The 16,162-nt window shown below is 38.6% G+C and overlaps 1 protein-coding gene across 3 annotated transcripts in view; it reads right to left on the bottom strand.

Moving 5' to 3' along the window:
- TMEM8B (transmembrane protein 8B) overlaps positions 1 to 16,162 on the bottom strand; it is a 75,899-nt gene that overhangs the window by 16,189 nt on the left and 43,548 nt on the right. For 2 of the 3 annotated variants that reach the window (XM_074280350.1, XM_074280352.1), the window contains 4 exons: positions 14,000 to 14,133; positions 10,300 to 10,565; positions 9,345 to 9,670; positions 128 to 221 (listed from right to left, as the gene is read on the bottom strand). In XM_074280350.1, the coding sequence (XP_074136451.1) occupies positions 128 to 221; positions 9,345 to 9,670; positions 10,300 to 10,565; positions 14,000 to 14,133 (820 nt within the window). Of the gene's footprint in view, positions 1 to 127; positions 222 to 9,344; positions 9,671 to 10,299; positions 10,566 to 13,129; positions 13,305 to 13,999; positions 14,134 to 16,162 lie in introns of all 3 variants that reach the window. The other variant, XM_074280351.1, reaches the window with a different exon arrangement.

Below are 16,162 nucleotides of genomic sequence, written 5' to 3'. Positions count from 1 at the left end.
AACCCCCATCACCTTCCTCTTTACCTTGACATCTTCACTCTCTCCCCATTCTTTTCCTCTTCCCTTATTCCACTCCCCCATCATCTCCTTCCCTCCTTACTCCCTATGCAGACTCCATCATTCTCACCTGTGGAGCAGGTTACAGAAGTGTCACCTGAGCTCAGAGGCACCTCATGAGTCAGGCATCCAAACACGGTGGCATTTTCCTGGCGCAGTGAGCTCTGCATGAGGGGAGACAGGAGACAAAAGTATAAAGGATTTCCACCCTCACTTGCCTCACAATTTGGTTTCCCATACTGCTAAAAAACATCTCCAAGAACCTCTCCCCAACACTACCATAACCCTTCATGCCTACATATACCAAGCCTATAAATGACTTTCATATCAACTAGAGGACTTTCTCCCTAATTACCTTGTCCCCCTGCTCCTTCAGAATAATTCCCAGATTCCCATAAATCTCTAACTAGGAATACCTATGTAGTACCTGATATATCCTCTCCCTTCTCACAAATGTAAACCCCTTCAATCAATTTCTTTCCAATTCCAGCCTTTATTATTCACATGTGATTATATAAAACTCTAGGGAGTTTTTAATTTGTTTTATTTATTATTTTATTTATGATGGTTTTTGTGAAGGAAAGCCCCTGAAGTAGAAACACTGAATTTAGACTTAAATGAAATATAGTTGATTTTCCCTTCAGTATACTAGGTACCCACTGACCCACCAGTTATCACCACAAGTCACTGCCTCTATTTGTGATCTCTAGTGCCAACAAAATGAGTAGGTGGTATATCATATGTAGGAGGAGAAAGGAAGCCTTTCTCCTTCAAAGGATATAGGAACCACCAGTCCGAGGAATGAAAGAGAAATGAAAAGCTGGGCTCACAAAGAAGATGAAAAGAAATTACAGAGCCAAAGAGAACCTGAGAGAGACCTGGGCCAATATCCATTTGAATTTAAATGAAAGGATTCAGAAGCCAAGCAAAAGGAAGGAAGGAAGGAAATCTAGCTAGGAATGGAATCTGGCAATACACCTGAGATTTTAGAACATTACCCTTCTAAGACTAATACCTACTGGGTATCTTTGGACTTTTTCCAATGACTTATCCCTGTCTTATTTTGGGAAGACTTGGGGGATGTGGGTTCCTAATAACAGATGGCGCAGGGGTCAGATATGGACAGCCAGTACAGATCATTAGAGAGGGAGAAGGATGAAGCAGACAGAAGAACCAGAGGGACCACTAGGACTACATAGGGACTGGCAAAAGGCATCACTGGTTGAGCAGCATGAATCAGGTTATCATATATGAAGGACATGAATCTGATCAGGGATAGGTAGAGCTGAGCAGAGTTCTGAGTCCAAGACAAGTCATAAGGGCATGGAACAAAGAAAGACTCTTGATGCAACATTAAATGTCTTTTTGTCCCAAAATGAAGCGCTTTTTTTGCAGGAATCAGAGGGTTGATTCCCTCTGGTAACTTCGAAGGTGGGCAGGACCTTCTGGTCTTATGGGGCTAGAACTGTCAGAACTGCTTCAACTTTGCAGTGGGACTTATCATTCTTATTAGTGATATCTTCAAAGAGAAGCAACTTTTTCCAGAGGAAGGGGAAGCTTGGTTAGTGCACCAAAACCTCAAGATACAGGAGTGAGGGCTAGCACTTCCTATGATATAGAATCTAGTTTTATCACAGTCATCCAGTTCTGCCTCTTCTTTGCACAAGCCCTGGATGTCAACTTCAGGGGTAGAGTTGGAAGTAGGGAAACTCAGAACCAAATTATTCTCTATTTGTTATTCTGCTGTTACTAATATAAAACCTTATTTAAAAACTAACATAAAACATAAGTAATATAAAACCTTCTCAGGTAAATCAAATGGACTTTGACCTTCTTTATAAGAGGGAAGAAGTAAGTACCCAAACCACTTCCTATATCTGAATTTGGGCTAGGAAAGTTTATTATATGGTCTTGTGATAGAGAGAGTCAGATGTACCTACAGAGAAGACTATGGGGAATGAGTGTCAATCACAACATAGTATTTTCACCTTTTTGGTTGTTGTTTGTTTATATTTTGTTTTATTTTTTTTCCTTTTTTGATCTGATTCTTCTTGTGTAACATGATAATTGTGAAAATATGTGTAGAAGAATTACACATGTTTAACTTGCTATCTAGGGGAGAGGGTGGAGAGAAGGGAGAAAGAAAAAAATTTGGAAAGCAAGGTTTTGCAAGGGTAAATGTTGCAAACTATCTACCCATATGTTTTAAAAATAAAAAGGTTGTTTTAAAAAAAAAAAAGGAAAGAAAGAAAGTTTATATATGTGAAGAGGCAAAAGAGAATGGAAAATTCCCTTCTTCTGTGTTGAAATTACAAGCCCTTGATCCAGAAAATTTAAGTGAATGTGGCTGCCCCTTTGACCAGAAAAAAAATGAAAAAACTGAAAACAAATATACTTCAGGAAGAATATGAAATAGTTGCAGTTTTCCACTGATCACCAATGGCAGAGAAAAAAGTTTCCATGATGTACAAAAGAAAGAAGACTATCACCTGCCCCTGACAAGGCCCAGGCCCTAATGGCATCCACTATGATTTCACAGGAATTAAAAAAGTAACACAGTCTTATTCCTATATCATAGCTGGTGATCTGAACTTAACAGTACTAAGACATAGTGAGATAGAATGCTGTATCCATTGAGCTCTGGAGTCAGACTCAGATGAATTCTATATTCTCCTATTCTGCCCCATCCTATCTTCTTATTCTCTATGGAAAATTGAGTCTGCTTTCCTATTTCTTATTTCCTTCAAGAATTTGTTTTTTGAAACTCAAAATTTAAAAAAAAAAGTTTAAAATTGTTTTTACATGTAATTGGAAAAAATAAAAGATAATTTTTAAAAAGAATGTTTTGCTCTTAGATTTGCCATTTTTAAATTTTTTTTCACACATTGTTTATGTGTTTGCCTAGAGGATTGAATGCAGCTGAGAAGGGGTGGGAGTTATAAATGGAAATGCATACATCAGAAGATTTTATATAGATAAATATATATATATGCTAAAAATAGATTCTCTGTTTAATTTCTGGGACTACCATCTGGGTGTTCAATGCTAGAGAGAAGATATAATATTGATATATATTATTAAAGCCAGTCAGAATCAAAATAGAATGAATGAATCTGTATGTCCTGGACTTAGTATGAGTCTAGTTTTCTAGTGGGAGGAGATTTGGTAAGTGAGAAGAAATCAGTTTCAGAATACCATTTCTCCAAAAGAACCAGTCCCCAAGAAGGGTGGGGTAAAGTCTTTGACTAAGAGCAAAGTCACACCCATGGAGATGACTGTGGGAAAAAGCTAGTAAAGAATGGGCACCACCCACTGTAGGGTGGAAGGAGGATGGGATGGAAAAGAGAAGGGAAAAAGAGAGGGAATGAAATAGAGAGAGTGGGAAAGAAAGTAGATGAAAGAGAAAGGAAGAGAGGAAAAAAAAAAAGAGAAAAAAAGAAGTTAGCTCTTTTCTTCAGCCAAATACCTTCTACTCCCAAGCACTATTATAAGAGTACATTTCTCCTTGAGAACTATATCCCTCATAAATCTGTGCCAAGCACAGCAGACAATGATGCCCAGCACCAACTGGAGTTGGATGAGAATGTCTACACCTGATAGGAGGCTGGGCAAAAAAAAAAAAAACTTGTAAGAACGAAACTGTGCATATCCTTTGATCCTGCTATACAACTGCTAGGTCTGTATCCCAAAGAGATCATAAAACCTTAGGGGGAAAGGACCTACATGTGCAAAAATATTAATAGCAGCCCTTTTCATGGTGGCAAAACATTGAAAATTAAGAGATTGCCCATCAATTGGGGAATAGTTGTGATATATGAATGTAATGGAATACTGTTATGCAATAAGAAATAATGAAGAGGTAGATTTCAGAAAAACATGAAAAGACTTACATGAACTGAAGTTGAGTGAAGTGAACAGAACCAAGAGAATAATAAAAGTAACCATGGTACAATGATCAACTTTGATTGACTTAGATCTTATTAGCAATACAGTGATCCAAGACAATTCTAAATGACTCATGATGGAAAATGCTAGTCACACCCAGAGAAAGAACTATGGAGTCTGAAAGCAGATCAAAGCATACAACTTTCACTTTTTTTGTTGTTTTGTTTTCATGGGTTTTTTTTCCTTTTGTCCTGTTTCTTCTTTCACAACATGACTATATATTTTGCATGTTAGTACATGTAAAACCTATATCAGATTGCAATCAGGATGTGGGATTATTCCAGTAAGCCTCTAGAAAAAATGAAAGAGAAAATAAGAACAAAGGCAGAAATCTGTGCCACAGCTATGTCTAACTCTTTTGCTACTAATAAGACAAGTTTTCCTCTTCCATTTAGGAAGCAAAGGCTTTTGACTTCCTCCTAACTACAGCTCCTGTCATGAGAAGCCACAGTGACTGGAGTTCAATGCTTTGCAGATCCAGTGCTGAGATGCAATGCCTTTCAGACCTGCAGTGCCTTCATTTTGATCTCTGGGAAAAGCACACCCTCCCCAGGTGGCTGTTGTATGGTATGGTGCTTCATGTGCAGCATGAGTAGTGTTGAAAGAATGGATTCAGAAGACTTTTTTTTTCCCCAATGTATGAGCTTATGGTACTGAACTAACCAAGTAAGGAATTAAATTCTTCACGAACTAAATTCCTTAAAAGTTTGGGATTTTATAGTTTAAAAAATGGATTTCAAAAAAGTAGCTATGTCTCCTCTTTGGCCTAATAGTTTCTTCTACCACCATCATACCTCCTCCCCAAACACTCTCAGACTTCTCAGAGTAACATTTGTCTTTGAGCTTTTTAATGCCTAAAATAGCTGATTAAATATGCTAGAGCTTCCCTTTTTCACAGACAATGGAGTAGCAAAACAACTAGACATTCAGGGGAACTTTTACAGCCAAGGGCTGCTTGACATACTAGTGATCCTTTGCAAGTAAACATTAGCTGAACTTGGAGACAACTGCAACTGCTGAAACCAATTTTGACCAATTTTGCTGAAACCAAATGACCATCTCCAAGAGAACAGCAGAAATCTTGGTTCCTAACTTATCTAAAGAGCAGCAAACATCCTGCTTTCTGATTTATTGTGTTTGCAGATGTCTTCTCCCTGGACCCTTACTTCCCTATGTCCAGATCTATTATATTTCTCCTTTAATCCCCCACTTAGCATGAATAGCTCAAATATGCATATATATATCTCATCCTTTTCCCATTCCCCTTTGAATAGCTGAAAACATTGTCTCACTGCTTTGAGCTTCTAATCAGGTTATAAATGCATTTATAATCTTTGAAAAATGTGACCAAACTCTGGCTCATTCCAGGTCCTCCTTTTTGGACCAGGGGTTTCTTCTATTTCTTAGCAGTTATCATTGGAAACTATGTTCCTCACAAGTCTATGCAGAATACAGATAATGATAAATACTGAAAGGCAATAGAAGCAGGAACATTTGCCTGCTACTACCATCACCACCTAGACCACCCTATCCCTTTGACTTCCCTTCACTCCTGTTTGCTAGCCCTAGGCTACCCAGACCACCTCTAGGACACTTGACTATTAATAGCGCTTAGATGTGATGAGTTACCAATCTCTTTCCTTCCAATGGTGTCTTATCATCTACTTCACTATTACTCTGTAGATCCTAGACACTAGGGCACTGTCATCTGATCTGCTGCTACAACCTAAAGACCCCTGGGCCTTGCCATCCATTACTATTGCCACTGTCATCAGCCCTGAAGCTAGACCTTTTATGTGATGTCTTTCCCAATAAGAATGTAAGTGCCATTAGAGTAAGGACTTCTTCACCTTTTCTATTTGTATCCCCAGGACTAAATATACAGTGTCTATTTTTTCATTCATTCATTTATTCCACTTGATTCTTATATCTTGTTGATATATACATATATATATATATCTTAAATTCTATTTTAAGTAAATGTCTTTTCACCTTGCTATAGCACGTGACTAGCTATGTCTGAAAGAAGAAGATTCAGGGGAAAACCTGAGATTTCTTAAGCAGTGCTTGAATAAATCTAAATAGGTTCTAAGAACTTGAATGTGGCAGTAGTGTTTTACAGTCTCTCTTTTGGACATCAGGTATAGAAGAAGACAACTCACTGATAAGGAAAAAGGGGAGGACATGATAAGCCCAGGAAAGGGAAGGTAAATTTGTTGTTTAAGTGAATTCTACAAAAATCCTTGACTCTTAAAAGATTATTAAATGGGAAACAATACAGGAAATATTTATTAATACTGAAGTGAAGTTGCCAAGTCCTTGGGAGAAGATGTTTCTATTAGATATTCATTGGGCAGACCATGAAAACAACTAAGAATGGGATCCAAAACACTCAATCCAAAAATGATTCAGTCTTTATTAGTTTTGAATGGAAGATGGAATGGGGCTGGAGAATGAGTCTGATGGATGTCAGGAAACTCCATCATCATCTCTGGCCCCACCATCTATGGAAAGGAAACTTTTACTGTATCATAGAACTCCACTGGCAATCTGGGAAAGCCAATGGACCTCTTCTCAGAAAAAAATGTTTTTAAATACATGAAGTAAAGTATATAGGATTACAAAGAAAATCAACTACATTGAAATAGTTATTGTAATAATTATAGTAAGTTCACAGGGCCCAGGTTAAGAATCTGATTGAAAAGTGTCAGAGTTGAGGTTGCTCTGGGTCTAAAAGGCAAAAGAGGGACAGCTGTGCACTTGAGGTTGTGTGGGTTTGAAGGGGCTTTGAGTGCCGGCTATTCACTGGGTTTGAGAGGATCAGAAAGTTGACTCAATACTCATTTTTGTTTTAGAAGTTGGAAACCTCTTAACTTACTTCCTCATTTAACTTCTCTCAGCCTCAGTTTCCTCATCTGTAAAATAGAAATAATAATAGCACCTACCTCCCAGGATTGTTATGAGGATTAAATGAAATAATATATAAAACCACCTTGTAAACCTTAAGCAATACATAAATGCTAGCTATTATTCTAATAGACTAGAGAGAAAATCCTGCTAGCATTTACATAGTACTTTTAAAATTTGAGAAACATTTTACCAAAAAAATCACTTAACCTAATAATAATTTCTCAAGGACTCATCTGTAAAGTGGACAGATTTCATTAAATTATCTCTAAAGTCTCCACTTATAAACATGTAAAAGTTAACACATCCAGAAGCTGACTGTCAAAGGGAAATGTCTCCCCCTTGTGGAACCTCTATATAATGGCACAAAAATAACTTGAACCCTAACTTTTAGGGGAAATGATACTGGAAAGGGAAGTAAATAGAGGCCCCTCTGTATCACATTTCCCTACCAATGATTATTTAAAAGTCTGGGTATTGTGTAATATATAAGGAAATGGAAATGTTTCTGGGGAAAACATATACAACAATATGATAAAAAGATAATTTTCAAAGTCTTATGGACTCTGATCAACAACAAAAAAAAAAACAAAAAACAATTTTAATTCTAGAAGACTCAGGAAGAACCACACACGTGCCTCCCAACAGAGAAATGATGGACTCAGAATTGAGACTTTTAAAAATATAGTCAATCTGAAATTTGTTTTGTTTACCTATTCATTTGTAACAGGAGACTTTGTTTTTCTTGCTTTCTTAATGGGATAGAGAAATAGGAGGTGGGAGAGAAAGAAAATAGATCTTCATCTTAGAAAAAAAATAAATTTTTTAAAACATAGCTAGCTGTAAAAGTCAAAGGAAAGAAAAATCAAGAAACCTACTTAATGAGCTTGTAGTAAAGGCAAAAGAATGCTCTGAAGAACTCTCAAATGCAATGAGGTACACTGCAGGAAAGAAAAAAGTAGAACTGAGAGGTTCTAGGAATTTGAAATGCAAGAGAAGCTAGAGGATACTATGATGGCAATGTGAAGGTGACACACACAATCCTCTGAGACTAGAAATAAGTCAGCATCAGAAGTCAAATAAGTTGGTCAGTGAACAGTAGTATCTAGAAGATGCTGAATAGTTCTCTTAAAAATGTGAGCTGGTAATGAATACAACATTTATATCAGATGGATATTTATTTTAGCTAGAAATGGGGTAGATAAGATTACCCTAAAGATGAAACTTAATTGATGATTCCTTAATCTGTACATAGCCTTTATCCCTGACTCATTTCCCTTGGTAATAAAGTTTAAAAAAACAAAAAGGCAGAAGAAAGGACTCTGTGTGGAGAGAAAGACTTGATGGGAAGGCTGGAATTAAGCACTGTTCTTAAAAGGAAAAAAATTACCCCTTTGTTAGCTAAATGCTTGCAGCATTGAAAATGATAAAGGGAACAGCAGGGTCCTAGACTACTATTTTTTCACTATCCACAGGAAGAAAAGTATCTCTTCCATTTGACTATTGCATAACAAGTAGATCTTAAAGTGGAGTTGCCTTTTTTTTTCCAAAAAAGAGGCTTGTAGGAATGATGTTGATAGCTATAACAAGTCACTTTACTTCCCTGGGCCTCAATTCCTCACCTCTAAAATGAGGAAATGGGTTAGATGAGGATTTCTTAAACTATGTCATGGATCCCTTTGGCAATGTGGTGAAGCCTATGGGCCCTTTTCAGAATAATAATTTTATAATATACATATACATATGTATATGTAAAATAAAATACATAAAATTATAAGGGAAGTCAACTATATTGAAATAATAGCTACCAAAATAGTAAAACACACACACACACACACACACACACACACACACACACACACACACACACACACATTTCACAGACCCCAGGTAAAGAATCCTTAGAATAGACGCTCTCAAAAAAAAAATTTTTTTCCAGTTCTAAATCCTATGACAAACTCTTTACATTAAACTTGCCACCCTGAATCACACATAGCTAGTCTAAAAATAGAAACATGGTCTCTGTCCTTGGGGAATCTTTGGTTTGATGGAGAAAATAGTATCCCTGTTCTCAGGTAACTCCTAATCTAAGGGTAAGGAACTCATAAGGTCTCCTCTCAAGTCCCCAGTTACAGGAGGGTGAACATATATCTGGCCTCAGAGTGGAATGGACAGTCTCATAATTGAAAATACTTGATATCTTAAAAAGACATTGTTGAGGGAATTCCTATAGCAGGTGGGAGGTTGAATTCACTGAAATTTAGTGTTTCTTCCAACACTGATTTCTGGGCTGGGTGGAAGATATGTAGGAAGGCTTTTTGAAGGCTATAAAGTACTCAATACCACTACCTAAAGTTTCAAGCTGAGAACGCTGTCAGCTTCTCCTCTGTTTCCCTTGTCCCTCCCCTGAGCCCCATCCCCTGCCCCATCCATACCACATTGAGCTGTAGCTCCAGGGTCAGAACCCCTCCACTGTCCAGCACAGGCAGAAGCTTCAAGGCAAACACAGCTGGACGTCCTGGTGGAAGGGCCACACTGGGGCCAAAGAAGATGTAGAAGTGGACAGAGAAGGTATCCAGCTCATTCCGCAACGTTGGACGCACTGGCCAGCAGTGGTCAGGAGGAGAGGTGCTCCCAGACCCTTCTTCAGGGGCTCCCAAAGGTGGTATTTCTTGAGGGGGCAGCTGAGTACCCAGAGACTGGGGCATGTTCATGGCTGCTCCAGGTACCAGGGCTCGAGACAGGCCATGTTGGGGGCACTCTGGGAAGAAGCTTATAGCTCATTGACAGTCCCATCATTATCACAATCCAAACCCCAAATTTCCCACATTAACCAAATCCCCCAAGGTCATTAAACAGAACCTTCCTCCATCCCCACCCAGTATAGCCTCTTAAGGGACCAGGGTTCCAGACACATTGAACTGGGAGTAGTCTATAGGGAGAATTCATGGCTTATGCATAGCCTCTCAAACCATATCCTGAGGGTCTTGACTCACCCTGAGGTAAAGTAAAGGTATCACTATAAGAAAGTTTTTTAAAGAGAATCAGAGTGAGGTAAGATCACAGTAGAAATCAGATTAATCTATAGTACAGGGAAGAAAGAAAAAAGTATCCTAGGGTAGGATCCCAGAAAAGGACCTAGGATATTGTGGCTGACTTCACAGCTACATGCATGGCTGTAATCCTACAATTCTGACAAGAGTGATGGTTTATGGTAGGGGATAGATATGCTGGATATTTCCAACAAGGGACCTCAGATAGAGTCCAGCAGGCTTTCCTTATATTTGCATAGAAAGTTGGAATTGGATAGTCCTAGGGTAGGGCACAGGAAGTTCCTATGAGGGGGTCCCCAAGGAAAGGTATAGAAACCCAGGGGCCCCTTATGCTGACCTTGTAGCTGCACACACAGCTGGAATCGAAGGGTTCCAGGGAGACCCCGTGGTGTTTCCACGCGTACATAGACCCAGTCCCCCCAAGGAGGCAGGGCCAGCTCCAGCCCACATGGGGCCAATTCCCCACAGGCCACAGAGGTTGAGTTGTGCAGGGGAGGTGCCTTGGGGCGCAGATGCATCATCAGGGGGCAGCCATTGCCCCCACGAGATCCCACACACTTCAGCTGAACGGAGACCCTGGAGGTGAAACTGGGGACAAAGACCCTGGAAGGGGGGACACAAGGACAAGGATGACAAACTGGATTTGAGAGTGAGGAATTCTAGGAGACAAAAGTGAGAGGAAAGACCCTGAAGATTATAGTAATGAGGCTCTAAAGACATCAGTGAGGTAGAATATGGGTAATATATGGGGCATATAAGGAAGCTTAGGTAGGGAAAGAAAATATAACAAAAGTTACTCCTCTCTTGGTAGGAACCATGTTCATGTTAAAGACACTTAAAATTTTTTGCCATCAAATCCTAAGGAGAGGATTCAAAGACAATATTCCTAAAAGGGATCTAAACTACTAATTGGGCCAAAAATAATAAAGGGGGTGGAAACCTGAAAGTAAGGAGTACAAGCCAGTCCTTGGGTTCGGGATCTGTCACCTATATTTTACCAGTGAAGCCAAGGGATTGAGTTGATGCTCTAACGAGAATACAGTAAATGGATCCCAAAGTTCCTATAATATTTGAAGAGGAAAAAAAGGAGAGAAACTTGGTGGCAGGAAACAGAAGATAAGCTCCTCACTGGCAACAAGGTGGTGAAAAGTTAACATTGACACATCAGGGAAGCTATCCACCCCAAGCTCCTGAGAGACATATCTGCTGATTCAAGAATCATGCACCACAACTGTGCTTACTCATACCTCTGTGGTTTCATTCAGTTTTCCCTGCTATAACAATAATCAGTGGAACTGGTATACACACTAGTACCATGGGAAGAGTCACGTACCCAGGCTTAGCACTCTTTGGGTTGATGTAGCAATATCTTATTCATCCCTACAACTGGGCCGGGGGATGGCCAAAGAGAACTGGTTGACTGAGTGATGGCCAATACAAACTATTTCTTTTAAGGGCACCTTTTTGTTGAGACACAGCCAGTTCATGGAGGCTATCAGTTAGTCTTCATAATGTTCCTTGTCTTGGCACTAGAGAGTGGAGAGTCATTTCATATCAACAGGGCCAAAGAGAAAAAGAAGCTTCTGATCTTCCCCTGAAGGCTTATCATAGTACAGGTAAACCAGATGGCAGTATCTTCTCTTCCTAATTGGAGGTGTCTACTACATGGATGTCAGGAGTTAGAGAAGTACAAAAAAGACTAGCTCTTGAGGAAGCAAGAGTGGTTAGGTATCTGTTTACAACCATGAGGCAAACTAGTTAATATTCTATTGCATTCTAGATCCTCAATAGGAGTGCAAATTAAATAAAATGTAGTGAAAATTAAGTATTTAAGAACAGTATTTAAGTATAAAGTATGACAATTTTTAAGAACAAAGAAAATCAGTTAGAGAAATGAGATATTTTTCATAAATGCCATAGGAAGGCTTTCTCTGAGTCTCTACTGATCTTCTCCCTGAAAAGAAAGATAGCCTGAGAAGAAGGTTTCAGCCACAGGCCATAGGAAATATGAATATGTTCAAGAGAAACAATTCATACAATATCTCAGTTTACTTATGCACTCTCCTACTCTTTCAATCCTCCAAAAGAAGTCAGGGAGCAACAAAAAAAGACAATAGAGAAAATAAAATAGCCACTAAAGAAAAGCAGATATACATATATATAGATATATACAATGGTATAAACAATTGGAGGAGAGAAAAGGAGAGGGAATTTTATCTATTGTACCCCTAAATGAAATACTGATCTTGAAGTCCCTTTAATTTCCTTTCTTCTCTTTCTCCCCCTTATTCTATAGTGATATCACAAAATGGCATGGGCTCCAAGTGGTAGAAGGGGAAGGGGAGAGAGATGATCTTTGGTAGAGATAATATACCCTGGAACAGAAGGATTAATAAAGGAGATTTTAAAAAAAATTTAAGGAGAGGGGTTTTCCTTTTGCAGAATCTGGGACTCTGGAATGGATTTTCCATCTCCTGAAAGTTTTTTGGGCTTTTTTAAGAAAAAATTTTTGGAAGCTAGAGATCTTCCAATTTCCAGGAATTGGCTCTGCTCAGCTTTCTTAGAAGCTTTCTTTTTCTTGTGATTTCAAGGTTGGCTGAAGGCTTTGGAGCTAAACTATACATCTTCAAATTTCAAAGGTACAGAATTACATTCCATTGCCTTTTTATGACTGTTTTATGTGTGTATGAATGGTTATTTGGACATTTATTGACATAAAAATTCTTCATACAAGAAGCTATATGGTTGATTAGCATATTTGTTCCTCAGCTAAATTTTCTTCAAAGTAATGCACAGTTTAATCTTGTACACTAGACATATGTATAGTATATGTGTGTGTGTGAAAGAGAGAGAGAGACAGAGAGAGAGAAGGAGAGAGAGAGAAGGAGAGAGAGAGAAGGAGAGAGAGACAGAGAGAGAGAGAGAGAGAGAGAGAGAAAGAGAGAGAGAGAGAGAGAGAGAGAGCTCGATTTTTTAAGAAAGTGCTATGGTACAGTCAGTAGTGTACTTGACAGCTAACTGTTAAATTTTCAGTGGGAGTATTTTCACCTCGGAAATTGGCTACAAATCAGGGCTTGATTTTACTGTTTGGTTGATTATTTAAAAATAAGAAGGTGACAGAAAACAGTTAATAGTGCAGATTAAAATTAAAAATGAGTCATACATACATTTTTTTTCTTTTTGGAGATTCAATTGTTAAACATTTCCTAGCATTCCATTGGGTGTAGGAATAAGGGTGCTAAACTTGGAGACAAGAGAAACCTGAATTTCAATGTTGCCTGGAATACTTAGTAGCTATATGATAATGGACAAGCCATTCAGTCTAAGTCTCAGTGCTCCAATCTGTAGAATAGGGATAAAAAAAAAATAGTTGTAGTTCCTACTTCAGTGCATATACAAGCAACTTTTATTAAAATGTCAGCTTTTATTAAGGAGAAATTTTGTGCATTTGTTGGTAGGAGGGAAAGAGAAGGAGAAGATGGAGGGAGGAAGGGAGAGACTGAGAGATTGAGGAGGAAAAGGGAGAGAGGGGAGAAAAAGGGAAAAGAGAGGGAGAGGGAAGAAGAGAGGGAGGAAGGAGGGAAAGAGAGATTAAGAGGGGGAGAAAGTGAAGAAGAGAGAGCAAGGGGAAGTGAGAGAGGGAAGGAGGGGAGAGAGAGGGAGGAAGGAAAAGAGAAAAAGAAAGAGAGGGTAGGGAAAGGTGAAAGAGGTGAGACAGGGGAAGAGAGAGGTGGGAAGAGAGGGAGAGATGAGAGAGAGAATAAGACATACACAGAGAGGTAAGAAAGGGAGGGAGAAAGAGATGGGGGAAACAAGAGGGAGAAAGAAAAAGAAGAGAAAGAAAAAAGAAAGAGAGAAGAGAAAAAGAGAGAGAGGGGAGAGAGAGCAGAGACAGAGAGACAGAGACAAAGACAGAGAAAGATCTATTTGGTTTAATCTATTAAGAGTTTTGGAAACAATTGGGAAAGAGGCACAAGAATGTCGGGACTTAGTGGACAATTGGAAGGTAATGAGAAGTCAAGGTACATCAGACTCACTTGAACAGAGCTGAACGGTTATGAGAGGAAAGTGTTTGCTCTGAGGGACGACCAGGAACCAGGACAGCAACATCGAGCAATCGACGGACGATCAACTGGGGTTGAAGGAGGTACTGGCACTCATCATGAAGACCCTGAAGTAAACAAAGAAGGAACTGATATTGCCATATCATGGAGACCTGAAGGGACTGGAGTAGAAACTGGAAAGTAGCATAAGATGAGGGAGGTATTTAAACTAAGAATCAAAAGATCTATATTTTAAATGCTAGCTTTGTCATATCCAGCTGGTTGACATGAGTAAATTAATTTCCCCACTGGATCTTGATTTCCCTACCTGTAAAGTGAAGGGATTGGAACAGATGATTTCTATGGTTCCTTCTCGCTTTAATATTCTACTATTTTAATGAAGTGCTAACACACATCATGGAGACCCGAAAGGAAAAGGACAGAAGGGACAAATTCTAACACTCATTTTGGAGATATCCTTGAGCTGAGGGAGAGGAAGTGGAAGAACTATAAAATAAAATATATCATATAAAATATATATATATATGTGTGTGTGTGTGTGTGTGTGTGTGTGTGTGTGTGTGTGTGTGTATGTGTGTGTGTGTGTGTGTATGTGTATAAAGCAGAGAGGGAAAAAAGAGACAAAGATAAAACAGACTCTTCTGATTTTCTAATTTTCCAAATTTTTCTGATTTTCTGAAATGAGCCTGCTCAGATCCTTACTTATCCTTCCAGCCTATGCTGGATTCTATGGACTTCTGACCTGAAATCTTTCTAATTGTATGTTGTCTCCACCTTTTTATTCTAACTCTTAGTTCTGAGTTCTATTAGTTATTCTTGTCTCATTACTTTCTATATTCAGGCATTTCAATATCCTAGGATCAGCTCTAGATCTTCCATAAGAGTACCATGAATTCATCTAGCTAAGCATTAATTGTGGCAAACTGAGCTTCTTTGACTTTCTTGACATTTTATACCATTTTGCAGGTAATGCTGTCCTTTCTCACATCAGACTCACAATCTCTAGCTTTCTTTAAGATTCATCTTAGATGCACCACCTTCAAGGGACCTTGCTGATATTCTCACTCCGAATTACTTTGTATGTGTTTTATATTGACTTATCTATGTACCTCTTGTTTCTCACAGTGCAAAGTAATCCCCTTAAAGGTAGAAATGTTTTGTTTCTGTGTATGTCTTTGTAGATATTAGCTTTGTACCTGGCACATATTAGGTGCTTAATAAGCATTCACAAAATTAAATTGAGTAGACACTCACCCACACATCTACCAAGCAGGTGGGGCAAGTTCTTCATTGAATCAATCAATAATCTACATTTTTTGAAATTTATGACCAGATAGAACTGATCAATGACTGTCAGTCACACCACCAAAGTGATATGGCCCTACAACCTGTGTTTCAGTTAAAGAGAAAACTCTGTGGTCACTTCTGGTGCCAAGACCAACTATCACACTTCTAGCAACAGCTGAGAGATTCTACTGTGGGCAAGAACTCAGGCCAAAGAGCAGCACTGCCCTGAATACAAACTAACTGTAGACTTATCAATATGCCTGAGAAAAGAAGATTCCAACAAAGATGCCTTTGGACAAGACTGGCAGGATAGTTTGTGCCAATGTAAATTAGAAGGGGTTTGAAAATGCCCATCCAATCAGGGAAATAACTTTGTTATACTAAGGATCTACAATCACGGAATCTTAAAAGTGCAAAGGTGCAAAGTTCCTTTAGGGATCACTAGTCCAAAGCACCTACTACATGCTTTTTTCTATGTCATTCAAAGTAGATGAATATCCAACCTTGGTTTAAACATTTCCAAGGATAGAAAAGCTGGGACAGCTAAGTGGCACAGTGCATAAAGCACCAGTCCTGGAGTCAGGAGAATCTGAATTCAAATCTAGCTTGACACTTACTAGCTATGTGACCCTGGGCAAGTCACTCAACTTTCATTACCTCAAAAAAAAAAAAAAAACAAGAAAAAGAAAAAGAAAAAAAATCACAAAATAACAAGTCAGCCTATTCCATTAGAAGGCACATTCTTTCATAAAATAAATTTTTAAAAAATCTACCTTTCTCTGCGTTTCAACAAGTAATCTTGATTCTTCCCTCTGGAGCTACTTAGAAAAAGTTTTCTTCCAATAACCT

The sequence above is a fragment of the Sminthopsis crassicaudata genome, chromosome 1 (assembly GCF_048593235.1).
Source record: "Sminthopsis crassicaudata isolate SCR6 chromosome 1, ASM4859323v1, whole genome shotgun sequence".
Classification (NCBI taxonomy): domain Eukaryota; kingdom Metazoa; phylum Chordata; class Mammalia; order Dasyuromorphia; family Dasyuridae; genus Sminthopsis; species Sminthopsis crassicaudata.
The sequence above is the reverse complement of the archived record's forward strand: the minus strand, read 5'-3'. Positions and strand labels throughout refer to the sequence as shown.